This window comes from Eptatretus burgeri, chromosome 2, assembly GCF_056783735.1.
Source record: "Eptatretus burgeri isolate ZD-2024b chromosome 2, Ebu_testis_v1, whole genome shotgun sequence".
Taxonomy (NCBI): Eukaryota; Metazoa; Chordata; class Myxini; order Myxiniformes; family Myxinidae; genus Eptatretus; species Eptatretus burgeri.
The window spans coordinates 152,171,120-152,185,351 of NC_140962.1; the positions used below are offsets into that span (position 1 = coordinate 152,171,120).

At 43.8% G+C, this 14,232-nt stretch overlaps 1 protein-coding gene across 1 annotated transcript in view; it reads left to right on the top strand.

Annotated features, from left to right (window-relative positions):
* Window positions 1-14,232, top strand: part of LOC147033573 (uncharacterized) — an 84,136-nt gene that overhangs the window by 17,435 nt on the left and 52,469 nt on the right. The window contains exons 4-5 of the mRNA XM_085851711.1: window positions 4,978-5,085; window positions 13,250-13,336. Of these exons, the coding sequence (XP_085707837.1) occupies window positions 4,978-5,085; window positions 13,250-13,336 (195 nt within the window). The remainder of the gene's footprint in view (window positions 1-4,977; window positions 5,086-13,249; window positions 13,337-14,232) is intronic.

Here is a 14,232-nt window from a genome sequence, read left to right on the forward strand (position 1 = left end):
TGATTGTGACATCATTGATTCCCTCTTTGAAAATTCGATCTATATTCGATTTTTTGAATCCGCTATCACCTGCATAAACACATGGAACACATCATGTGAAGATTTCGGAAGTATGAATAGAATATGTTCGGAGAAAAGTGTGTTCGTTAGGAGTTCCAGGCTTACGCCCATTATATTATGCTTGTTGTGGGCTGAGGATCATTTTTGACGAATGTGGATAAGAATTGTCAACGCAAACGCAGGTCAATGGCCGTTCTGAAAATATTACCCATATTACTCACACTTTGGAAGAGAAATGTTAAATTACACTGGCCAACAAGTCATTTTCATCAGATACAATTAAAGGTGCGCCGATTCCAAATCTGTTTTTAGTTTTCCTCTCGCACGTCTAGTTTTCGTGATGAGTGTGATGTTTTCGTGATGTAACCAAGTTTCAATGTAAAATGTATATTTATGTTCCACCCGTTTCTTGCCTCATGCAGATTTATGCTCCGTCCATGTGCTGCGTCATCTCTGCTTCGGAGGGGTGCGGGGTGTTGTTCTTCCCTGTCTGGCGGAACGGTGTGGTTTTTTTTAATTGTTGTTGTTGTGAAAAGCACGGTTTTTACCGTCGCACTTGGAGAGTTTGAAAACAAAGTGAAAAGTGATTTAAACTTCAGTGCTGGTAAGCTGCCGCGAGAATTCTTTCTTCAAATAATCTAGACACGGAGGCCGTTCCAGGATAATGAGAGTGATCAAATTTGAAGGTTATTGCCATATAAGGCAATGACCTTTCAAATTTGACCTTATAAGGCAATAAACTTTCAAATTAAAAAAAAAAACACAAGGCATGCTTGAGGAAAACCAAAAACAGATTTGGAATCGGCGTGCAAAGCTCGTCTAGAAAAATGTATTTACATCTTTGATGAGAGAAAAAAGTTCCATTTTGTCGACTCGTTGTATGAAAGCAACAATTGCCCAACAAAACACGTATACACAATGTGGAAAAAGGAAAATCCAGTCAGTGAGACGAATCAAATCATTACTCGAAGAAGATAAAATTCTGTCATTGCTTCAATAGCTTTAACATTTTCAGAGGCGGCAGGGGGAGCGGTGGGATTCTTACTTTGCAACACTTCACTCGGTGAGATTCCCCAGATTTTGTCACAACTACCTTCGCAACTGATGGACAAGTACTGGTGAGAAGCTGATGTTATTGGCTGATCGGAACAAGCTCCTCAGAAGACCCAGCCATTGCAGTCCTGATGCCAGAGCACTAAGTGCAGTTCACAGCCACAACTCAGCACTCGGAGCTTCGTCAGAGTGTTGAGCGCAACACGGAAAGGTAAAACTTCTAAACTTCCAACCTCTCACTCCATACACCAACCCAACTACTCCTGGAGAGTTTGATTTTCCCACTTCGATGTGGAGGTTTTTCCTTTTTTGTGAACAAAGTCGAGGCTTGTTGAAAAACCAGCACACAAAACAGATGCGGACGCAACAGAACAAAAGGAACATCAGAAAAAGAGGGGGGAAATGCCAACAGCAGGATGCAGGGACAAAATGGACGGAGACAGACAAACAAGGGATGTGAGTAAGACTGAGATCTCGGGGAGGATGCAAGATGAACACAGAAGCAAACTCTCAGGAAGTTAAAAACTGGTTTAATGGGAATATTTTTGTGTGAAATGTTTTTTTATTGGGTTTAACGGGGTGAGAAAGATCATGGTTTTTGATGCGGGATGATCCCAAGAAGGTCGTAAACCGATGTCTTGCCCGGTTGCATAAAACATTCTTGAGGAAATATTTGAGGATTTCCTTCAATATTTCCTCAAGTTTATCCCCTTGAGGACGTCCTTAATTTGAGGATTGTTGCATATTTGAATATTCCTTCAGTTGTTCCTTTATAAACCTTCCTTAAACTCAAGAGAGCACCCTCCCGTCCTTAAACACCAACTTTTGAGTTTTGTACATGGTGCTCTTCACCTTTGATCCCCAAAGAGTCATTTCCACAACAATATGTTTAAAATAATTTATTTATAAACTCCATCGAACCGACAATCGCACACATGATATCTGGGCCGATGTCGAGGTGCCTTCTGTTGCAGGTACTGCAGGTGACGGTGAACGAGTTGTTAGTCCATGCTGCTCGTGTAGTGGTACTTTCATGGTGCGAATATTTATTACTTCGTGTTCAGGTTATTTCGATACCAATTCAGTTGATACCGACCCCAGGATAAAAGGTCAACTGCGTACGTAATAAATAGATTGAACACGGCGTGTTACTCAGTCCGTAACTCATCAACCCTGCATTGTGGAGAGACGTGTGGGGCCTCGTTCGACTCGATGGGGGGAGGGAGGGGGATGACTCATAACTCATCAACCTTCATCACGCTTCATCAGTCGATATGAGACATCACAGTTGTGATCTAGTAGTCATGTGGAATATATGTTTTAAGTTTCAACCTGGTCGGACGCATGGTCTGGCAGCCAGGATAATTTTTTTTTTTTAATCTGGGTTCAGGGATTCACTAAAAATCAAACTTGGGACAAGTATGTATGATGATGTAATAATGGTCGTGACGTCGAGGTGTGCCATTCTAGTTTTTTCAATTTAAATTATAAAAATATATGTATTTCCCCATTTTTATTTTGCCACCCTTGGGATATCCCTGGGCGTCCGGTGTGCCACGTAATTGTCTCGTACACCTTCCTCCGCTCGTTCCCCAATTTCAATTGCGTCGTTTGAACGGATATAATTGGTTTGGTGTTGGTGTGGCGCACGCATGATGGGCCGAATGTCCTCCTGTGTCAAATTTCCTTGTGTCAGTAAAAAAAAAAAGTGCTAGACACGATTTTCGAAATAAGGCGATCATCTCACGATGCACCACCGCGCACATACAGAAACCCTTGGTTACAGTGAACATTGGCACATGCGCGGTGGTGCTTGTGATGTCAGGATTGATGTGCAGGTCTAGAGGTATTGCATGTGTTGTGCTAATTCCTCTTTGAGATCTTTCTTCACCACCTTGATTTATCAATTTAACTAGTATGGCTGACCGAGCTCGTATACACATCGAATTGTAGGGGAACACTTAGGATCAAGTGACCATAACATTGTGTGTGCAAAGATTCTGCTATGGGTTAGAGTTCAGGATAGTAGGGTAAGGCTGTTAGATTTCAGTAAGGCAAACCTTGAGGGTATGAAGAGACAGTTGGGTGTTGCAGATTGAGAGACTCTAACAACAGGACGATATGAGAAATGGGAAACCTTCAAGGAGAAAATGTGTAGAGTGCAGAGTAAGTACATTCCAATGAGGTGTAAAACTAGAAGCAGAAAGAGGTCAGGGTGGTTGAGTAGTGAGATGAGGAACGCTATTAAAGAGTAGCAGAAGGCATTTATGAGGACTACAGTCTCACTGTGTACATCTGTGCATCGTGTCGTGTTTGTGAAGGTCTCATCAATGAATAGTTGACTGTGGTTGTTGTACATTTTGCACCCAACAAAACCGCCTTTGCCCACCTCCCCCCAGGTGTAGGGAAGAACCTCCTACCCGAAGAACAAAACAAAACTTTTTTTCAAAGGTAAATCATTAAAATAAATATATTTCCCCATTTTTAGCTCACCTGGACTTTAGTCAGGCGATTGAGCAGTGTCCGTCGGTGAGTGAGGGAGTCAGTCCGTAAACACTTCAGTCATTATCGCTTGAACCAAATACGATTTTGATGAAATTTGGCCACAAACTTCAAATCTGATGCCTAACGAAAATGTATTGAACACATCAAAATCTGCGCTCATTCATGGATCGATGTGGGGTATAGACCGCCCCCCTCCCCTCCCCCGAAAATAGGTATTTGCTCTCTTATAAACTACACACGCAATTTCGATGAAGCTTGACCACAACCTTCATCACTCATGATGAACCAACGTTTGTTCACAGCATTAAAATAAATCAGGGTAGAAAGGGGTCTGCGGGATGGGGAGGTGGCGGTTTGCGTGACTTGCGCCTGATCCAGGTGAGCTTTAGGATCTGCGGTCCTATTTTTATTTTCGCACCCTTGGGATATCGCTGAATGTGCCACATTGTTCTCATCCCCACTCTTCCCCTCATTCCCCCAATGAAATCATATCATTTTGACGGATATATTTCATCTGGTATTGGTGTGGTGCAGGCATGATGGACCGAATGGCCTCCTCCTGCGTATAGTTTCCACCGAAGGTGGACGGAGGTTATGTTTTCATTCCTGTCTGTCTGTCTGCTTCTTTATGTCTGTAAACGCGATATCTGAAAAAAGTTGTGGACGGTTGGGTGTGTGACCAGGCCGAATCGATTCAATTTTGCTGAAAATCTGGATACGAGAATTTTTTTACATTTTTTCAAGTGATTCTTCACTATTGAGAGACAGGGCCAAAAAACGATATATAACATGATATCTGAAAACGTTATGGACGGATTATGACAAAACTTGGTGGATGAGTTGGTTAGGTGACGAGAACAAGCCGATTCGCTTTTGATTCAGGTCCAGATCCAGATCCGGCCTATCAGTTGGATATTAAACGTGAACTGTTCAGCCTGGCGGAGGTACGCGCTCGACTGAGTGCCGTGCTAGTTTGTATTGTCATGATCACCATTGTGTGTTGAGCAGTAAAAAAAATACATTTGACATCGAGAAATGTGCTCTTTACAAAGTGAAATGGTGCCCTGCACCTCGTGAACATCGTTGATTGGGGAGCTTCTTTAAACTTGGTCACAGGAGCAAGTGGTTTATGTAACGCAAGATTTTTTATTTAAAAAATAATAATTTTCTTGAATAGTTTTTACCAATGTGTGCAAGAATTTGATACCTTTCGGTACATTTCCATCATTGTGCATTCGCTACTTGGCTTTATTTCATAAATGTTGTATTTTTTGCTATACTTTTTAACATTTTATTCGATGCAACAGGTGCTGAGAAATAACTTTTTCCTTTGTTTTCTTTTCTGCGTGATCTTCACAGTGGAAAAGGAGAAGCTCGTCGGCAAGTTCACCTGTTCGTTGTGCTTTCACAACCTCACCACTACGGCTGCTTTAAAGATGCACATGTGGCAGCACCAACCAGTTTCCGGTGATGAGAACTACAAATGCCCTGATTGTGCTTTCATTACATGTTGTAGAAGTGTTTATGTGACGCACACTCGGATCCACTCAAGAAAGAAACCGTGTACCTGCAGTGTGTGTGGTAATGGATTTAACTTGTTCACATGAGAATGCACACAGGGGAGCACCCCTACACCTGCAAAGTTTGTGCAAAGAAATTCTCAAAACGAATCAGCTTTGAAAAGTCACACATGTACCCACACAGGGGAGTGCCCATACACTTGCAGATTGTGTGGGAGGATGTTTTCATTTTTATTATCTTTGATAAATCATTTTTGTATTCACAGAAGAGCGAAACCATCTGTCTGCAGCGTGTGTTGTAAAATATTTACTCGGTTATGGAACTGTCAACTACACATGAGAATTCACACGGGAGAGTGTCGATGCAGTTTGAAAGTTTGTGCAAAGACATTCTCGGATCCATCACATGTTGGAAGGTATACATTTTGCCACATGAAACAGCATGTTGTAACGTTTGTACAAGGACATTCGTTGATCCCTCAGAGTTTAGAAGACGTGCTGTGACCCACATGCACAAGAAGCCATATTCTTGCAGTATCTGTGCAAAGGGATCGACTCGGTCGGGGGACTGCAAGAAAGACGTGCGCATTCATCGACGAAAGCATCCCTAAAATGGAAAAGTTTGTGCAAGTCTTTCTCTTGTTCATCTCATTTCGAACGTCACGTATGTATCCACACGGGCGGGCGTCTCTCCACTTGCAAAGATTGCTCGAGAGGTTCTTGTATCCATCATCTTTGAAAAAGCATACACGTGTCCACACTGGGGAGTAGGCACTGAGTACCGAGTAGTTGGACGTCGCTATTCGCAGATTCGCTATTTGCAGACTCCACGTATTCACGGTTTATAAAATGTGAGGTGCTTCAACATTAGCGGCCCTGCGCTTCATATATTCGCAGTTTGTTTGTTTTTTTTTTTGCGGGCAAAGTCATGGTTTTTCATGGGATTTTTTATTTTCCCTCATGAATCATGAACTGCTGGGAACCTATGCTCCCTTTTTCCATTGAGACAATGCCCCGCTGATCGCTAATTCAACATTAGCGGCCCTGTGCTTTATGTATTCGCGTTTTTTTTTTCTTTCCACGTTTCCATGGTTTTTTTTTTTGTGGCCATACGCGCGGTTTTTCATGGGATTTTTTATTTTCCCTCATGAATCATGAACCGCTGGGAACCTATCCTCCCTTTTTCCGTTGAAACAATGCCCTACTGATCGAGGATTCGACATTCGCGGCATTTTTCAGGAACGTATCCCCCATGAATAGTGAGGTCCGACAGTACTTAAAAATCATTCTGGGGAATATCACTACAAACGAGAAACAAGTGAAGGCTGTCAGAGGTTCATTGAAGATTCTGAAAAGAGCCCTTGGAACAAAGCTACGAGAACAAAACTTCACAGTTTGGTTCATGAATCATGATCCTTTACCAAAAAGGGAGTGGAGATTTTGAGTTTTGTGAGAACTTCCTCCCATCTCTTGAAACCCGCAAATGGAGATGACAACCAACGGGAGAAACCATATCGCTGAAGTGTATGTGGTAAAGGATTCAGTGAGTTGTGTAACTGCCAAGCGTGTATGCAAATTCAAATGGGAGAGTGCACATGCAGTTGCACAGTTTGCACAAATATATTTTCAGACCATTCATTTATATATGTAAATGCTCTGTGTATTTATTTCACTGTCACGCAGGAAGTGACCTCTCGTTCACGGAAATGACATCGTGTTGCACACGCAATGTCAGTGTTAGCACCAATCGTCATTTTGTTTCCACTCAGGAAAGGTGAATTTATGCCGTTCAACACGTTTACGACACGCATCTGAATTTGGGTTGATTCTATGACCATTCAGGTTATTTTCACACCTAACTCGACTTCACGCTGTGGAAACCAAGGCTTTTAGGATCCTTGGTATCTCCCGTGATGAAGTTGAGTCTTTGGATCTCTCACTCTCTCACCAGAGGCAAATCAGTGGTCTTTCTGTTTTGTACCATCTCCTTTCCGGCCTTGCCCCCCCTCCCCCGGTTCTGTCTGTGATCTGTCCCCCCTATATTTCCGCAGGGTGCTCAATGTCCGCCAAAAACCCCCTTCTGGTGAAACTACCAAAATCAAGAATCACTACTTGCCTTCACTCTTTCATTCCTCATTTTTTCCTGCCTCTGGAACAAACTCGCACACTCTCGTGAATCCTCTCCTCCCTCCAGATGTTCAAAACATCTGTTCACCACTACCTCATGTCTCTCCCCATCCAAAATCTTGATCTTTACTACCCCCCTTAATCTACCCCAAACCCACCTCCTTAAAATTCCCTGTTTTCATTCCTGAAAGTCCCTGAAGTGTCCATCTTGTTTACCCCGTGTACCCCGCCCCATCCCTCTCCCTTCCACAGATATCCTATTGTGTCTGTTCCCCACTAATTTGTACTTCCCTCTCCCAACCCTCTTGTCTCCTGCCTTGTGAAATGTTTCTGTGTATTAGCTCTGACACGAGCCTTGACGTGGTATGCAAAAAAAGTAAATAACTATACCGCTGGAGGTGAGTCATCAGTTATTTTTACTCATTTTCAGTGAAAATATATTTACGAATGAGTAATTTTTCTCAGTCAATTATTGCTTTTACTGGTGTTTTTTTTGTTTGTTTTTTTGTACACATGTGCAGAGGTACCGATTATGGATGAAAACGCAATGGAGAGAAAAAGGAGATTAGCGCGTGAGCGGAAGCGGAGGCAAAGACAGAGGCTGAATGAGGAGCAGGTGGAGGAGAGGCGACAATCACAAGCACAATACAGGAGAGTGCGGTGTGAGAAAGAAAGCCAGGAAGCTGCTGAGAGAAGGAGGGCGAAAGCGAGGCAAAGGATGGCTGCAAGACTGCAGAACGAGACGCAGGAGGAAGCTGACAAAAGGAGAGCGGATGCGAGACGTAGAGCCGCTGAAAGGATGGCGAAGGAAACACAAGAACAGGGTGAACTGAGGCGACGGCGGCATGCAGAATCGATGGCGCGAGTGAGAGGCCACAGAAGAGCCATGCGACAGGTTGACAACTCGACTTTTCTTTATGAAACAAAAGTAAATCCACAAGCCTGTGAGTTTTATTCTTTACAACTGTGCTCTGATGGGGGGGATGCTCTTGGCCCCGTCATGTTTGACGGGCTTTACACGAGTGTTTAATGAAGCACACACTGATTCACAAAGGAGAGTTATGACTTGCACTTGGGATGAAAGTCCCACAGTACAAAGTTTGAAAGAGAAGGAGCAGACGCACAGGCGATGAAGATGCACATCAGATGGAAGAAAGGGAGGTGAGTGCTGCTCCACAAGAGAAGCTGTGCAACAGGATGGGAACTCGTACCGCGGCTCGACACCGGAGGCCCAACAACAGGACCAGAGTATAACAGAAGGAAATGGTGCAAACCCACCTCTGGAGAGGGAACAGGTCCAGCTAGCAAACCCAGACAGGGTGGCACTGACAGACAGCAGGGATAAAAGTCAGAACGGTGAATTATAATGAGTGGGAAGACGAAGAGGAACAAAACGACGATGATTATGAGCAGTTGTAGGCTGGCAGAAGAGTTTGCCAACAAAATGAAGGAGATGACATCAAAAATGCTCAGAGAAAGACCAGGACTCCAGTGAACGGAACACAATCACGAGTCGTCATAAATGCTCAAGACCAAAGATACTAAACCAGTGGCTTGAAGAAGATAGCAGGATTACCGTAAGTCAATCGGACAAGTGTAGGTTCTGCAAGGTGGAAACAGAGCATCAATTAACCTTCTCCTGGGATGTAAAAAACCCCGAAATTTTGTAAACTCGTTCGTCATCTCGGTGAATGAACTCCCTCGTTGATGATTTGCAGAGAAACTGATCGGACCCCTTTGTCAGTTGCAGCAGTTGGTAAATTCTTAAATGCCTGTCCTTTACTTGCCAATTGTAAAAGGAGGACATTTTCAACAATTCTGTACAAATTACTTTTGTAGGATGGAAGAGTGCGTACGATTATTTTATTTTATTTTTGGAATTTTTTTTGAATAATTTTGTCTCTTTGCAGGTATCATCCTCCATTCAAGTAAAGTACTGATCTTTCATGTGGATCTAATTTTTGTATTTCTCACGGTCAGGCAATTTAGAAGAAAGTTGAGTCGAGTGAATAGATATTCCTAAATGGTGAGTAACAGTTTATCAAGTTTGATGTGCAAAAAGATAATTCTCATCAACAATAAGTACTTCACATTGTTTCATATTGAAACTTGTACCACCCTTCGAATCTCTATGGATATATTCCGATGTGAAACACATCTAACACATGTCGTACTACATCTTGGAAGTTTGTCTATTGTAACGGGACAAGTCGACAGTATCCCTCAAACTAGTCTGCAGTCTGATATTTGTTGGTAATTCCGGTGTTTTTCAAGTGTAGTGCTTTTCATGGAGTACTGTAATGAGCAGGGTGTCCACAAAGTCTTGTTTGGTTTGATTGTAATAAAATGTAAAAACCGGAACAAGACTTTGTGGATTATCGATATTGTTGTGGGCTGAGGATCATTTTGGATGAATGTGGATAAGAATAGTCAACGCAAATGCAGGTCAATGGCCGTTCTGAAAATATTACCCGTATTACTCGCACATTGGAAGATGTTAAATTCCATGAAAGTAACAATTATCCAACTCTCACTAGCGAGTGCAGCCTGTGGCTGCTGGTTGCGTCATTGGTTGGGACGCAGCTATGCTGCTGATGCAGTGTCCCCAACTATCCAACAAAACAGGTACACACGATGACAAAAAGGAAAATACAATCGGTGATGAGAAACAAATGTGACTGGCATTTGGAGGAGAGAGAGAGAGCCGGGTGCTGTGGGAGTCTCACTTTGCGACCCTTCACTCGATGCCCTCAGATCTTGTCACGATAGACAAAACTAATGGATAAGTGGCTGACAAACCCATACTTGAGGAGCTGATGTAATGTTGACCCATCGGACAAAGCTACTCTGAAGATCAATCAGTCTTGAGCGTAACACAAGAAGGTAAGACAATGGATCATCTTTGTGTCTTACTATCATCCATTGTCTCAGGCCCACTGACTCCTCTTCTGTACACACAGATTTCTTTTTCCAGTTTTCCATCTTTTTCTGTCTGCTTTACACCCTCCTTATCGATTCTACCCACTCGGTTTCCTTGAACTCTCTGCTTGTTCCTGTACTTCTTTCTATTACTTCCGCCACGGAAGGTGGATGGAGGTTACATTTGCACCGTGTCTGTTTGTTTGTCTGTGAATGGGATATCTCAAAAAGTTGTGAACGCAATCGGACGAAATTTGGTGGAGAGTTTGGGTGTGTGACAACGAAGAATCGATTCTATTTTGGTTGAGATGCAGATCAGACTGAGATCCGACCCAGATCCGTGGGATACAAGACGTAAACTGTTCAGCCTGGCGGAGGTATGTGCTCTACCATTGCCGTTACAGTTTTAAAGCAAACACATAACTACATGTAGACTAATAAGCTTGGAGCGCAGCTGTGCTGTTGATGAAGTTCCCCTTCTAGGCGAGAGCTGGAATTTTTTCAGGTTGCTGGTGTGAGCTCGCATCCTGTTTGTGAAGGACACGCTGGGATATATAACATCTACCAACTGACGCCAGCAGATGGGACATCCTGTTTTTGCGTATGCTCACTCTGTTTTGTTGTTGAGGAGAAATTCCTTTGAACATTTCTCATGATGTTTGTGCACAAAATCTGGACTCGTGGCATGACCGAGGGTAGTGGGAAACGAACTGACAGTGGGGTCACATTTAGATATAGCGAGCAAGTGAATGAATGAACAGGAAGGTTTACTGAGTGCAGGAACCTGTGAGTAAGGGGGTTGGGTCAGCTTGGGTTGAAGGGGGTCGAAAAGATCGCAGGTTGTGATGGGGTTTTTCATGAGATGGTGGTGTACCTTGCTTTGAAGCCCAAGAAGAAAGAGTGTGATTGAAGTTTTTGTTACTTTTGCTCGGTGTTTGTATTTTCTTGAGTGCAGAATTATGCATGATATATTTGGCCGTAGTTTTTGGCAGGAAAAACATGGTCATGGTCAACGACCATTATTGGTGCTGCTTCTTTAGTATGCAGCACAAGGCTGTGGAGTGCGGCGATCCTGCTGATGTGGTGCCCTCTGAAGGTTGGGGCAGGGATTTGTAATTTGTTCAGGGTGCCGGCGATAACTCGCCGACGCTTCACGAAAGACACCGTGGGACCTGTAACGTCCACCAGTTATTGCTGGGAAAAGGGATGCCAGTTTAATACACATCCAATTGGGATGGCGCACACATTGATGAATCGACCTGCCTGTGAAACACCAGGATGACAGTTTAGAGCTGGGTCGAGATTGGAACCCAGGCTACACAGCTTGGAGGTGAGTGTGCATACTTCAAGGCCATCCTGACACCCTATATGATTGGCCCCAGAAATTAAGTCCTCTGAAGTCAGAGGAAAAGGAATGCAAACTGCAAAGAACGTCGAGATTGAGGAACCGTCACGACCATGCTCCTGTCCTGGCTAGATTCTACACCTGAATTGAAGACCAGGTGAGACTGAAAGTACTTTCGTCCTCAGATCACAATTTGACAACTGTGTACAGGTTCATGGCAATGCTGGTCTCATCACGACCATGATGATGGACCCTCACCTTTTTGTATGGGGGACCACTGCCTATCTTTGGACCACAAAGCCGATCCCGCATGCAGAAAGTTTGGTTGGCATAAGTGCAACCATGACATTGACTGTATACAATGACATTCTCACTTATGTCTTGCCATATCCAGAAGCGTTTTGGACGCATTTTCTGCAAAACAGTCATTTTCATATTCACAACAATCAACTGCTGTTTGTCCATTTTGTGGCCATTTCAGTATTCGCAACACTTGATGTTGCGGTGACGATATGACTCGACGTACTACAGACTCCACGGTCAACCTTTCATTCTCATAGATGGTGCTTCACCATGATAGTCAAGGGCTCTGGATGGTGAGTGAAAAAAACAGCTTGGTAATACCCCTGGGTGCTCACCTGGTAGAATAATGGCACTGAGAGGAGGAAGTCAACATGTGACAGAATCATCAAAATGGACCAATGTTGCAGCAAGCACCTATTTTGGGGGGGCAACCCCCTCCCTCCCCCATGCCGGTACATCCCCTTCGACTCAGATGTTTTTACAGCGCGTGCGCTGTATTTAATTGCACCGAGTTTGAAATGTCCCCGTCGGCGTCTACCACGTCTCCGGTGTCCCCCGTCCCCCCCCCTCCCCACGTGCCTCAAGACAGCCAATGCCGGCTATCCAGTAGATGCAGTGCGTAACCTCGACGGAAAAGGCGACAATTGATGGAAATACCCGAGTATTTCAATGGAAATTTGTGAAACTAATGTGTTATATCAGTGAAAACCATTTAATTTATTGCTTGACGGAAAAAACGAAGAAACGCGCCCCTCATGTACAAACGAACGAAAGACGTCATTTCCGCCCACCACCGCATTTCGCGCCAAAAGACGTCATTTCTGCCCACCATCGCATTTCGCGCCGAAAGACGTCATTTCCGCCCACCATCGCATTTCGCGCCGAAAGACGTCATTTTCACCCACCATCGCATGTCGCGCCGATCGTCGAATGCTGAAAGCGAAGTTCTTATTCTGCTATCATTCTTTTGCAGCCCCCTGCCACGCTGTATCGAACAATTTCATTCCTTCTCTTATACATAAAAGGTGCTTGTCACAATAATAACAAGATTTTTACATTTCAAATATTAAGTACACTTTTAAATTGTTTTTTCAAATGAAAAAGCATAAATTGCATATTTTAACACTTGTGTACTCATTTGCTTCACCATACGCGCTGTATTGAAGGATTTCACTTGTTTTTTTTAATTGCGTGAACAAACTTTGGTACATCACGGGTCATGAAGGTTAAGATCAAGTTTTATTGAAATTGTTTGTGTAGTTTTGGAGAAGAAAGTAAATGCATATTTTGGGGGGGAGCAGCCTCCCCCCCCCCGTACACCCCCTCAGACCCCAATTTTTTTAATGGTGTGAACAAACTTTGGTACATCATGGGTGATGAAGGTTGTGGTGAAGTTTCATCAAAATCGTATGTGTAGTTTCAGAGAAGAAGTTGCAAGTATTTCTGGATGGACAGACGGACGTGCCGCCCCACAAGCTCCATGGAACTCCATGGAACATTCCAGGTGAGCGAATAAATTATACGAGCAGAAGCCCCTGGTAAAATTACCGCAATATAAAAGAAGAGGAAGCCTTTTATTATTGTTCTGGTTGAAAGAGCTCTAAAATGTGAGGTTATATATATAGATATATATGTATACCAGCTGAAGGGACAATCTACGATGGGCACTCAAGTTATGTCCATCTCAAACAGCTCATTCTTGGTTCACACATGATGATGGATCTAGCAGGATGTCACCTCATTTTTCCAGTTTCCTTGAGCCTGGATCTAGTACGTGGGTGTTACATCAATTAGTGCAGCCTTTCCGATGGACGTTGCAGCCGATTCAGTTGAGGAGCCATCTTCCGGCATTAGTTGGTTGATGTTATGTAACCGTCCCTCAATTCTCCGAATGCATGACCACCGAAGCTGTGCCCCCTGTTGGTCAGGGCAGGGATTGGTAATATTTCTTCAGGATGCTGGCGACAGCAGCTCACCTCCTCTTCATGAAAAGACACTGCGTGATCTTTAAAATCCACCAGCTCATGCCAACAGACATTACGCACAGTTTTGTTGTGCTTTCTGAGGACGACACCATTGATTTCGAATACAATCTCAGGGGATATGGTACAATATTCAATCCACCACAACAACAACAACAACAACAACAACAACTCTCACAACAAGAAGTGCTATTTATTTATTTATTTTGTTTGGAAGCTCTGCTCAGGTTCTTGACGGGAGATGGACTCGAGGAAAGCACGAGGCGGTGTCCGTCCCATTCCTCAGTGGCTCCAAAGCCGGGGTTTGACGGGCGAGTCTCTCCGAGCCACTGTTAAGGAGCTGGGGATCGAGATCCTCGGAGCTCTCTGTGCCCGGGCAGAGCCCGCTCAGGTGAGGGTTCGACTGTGTTCTCTGGCC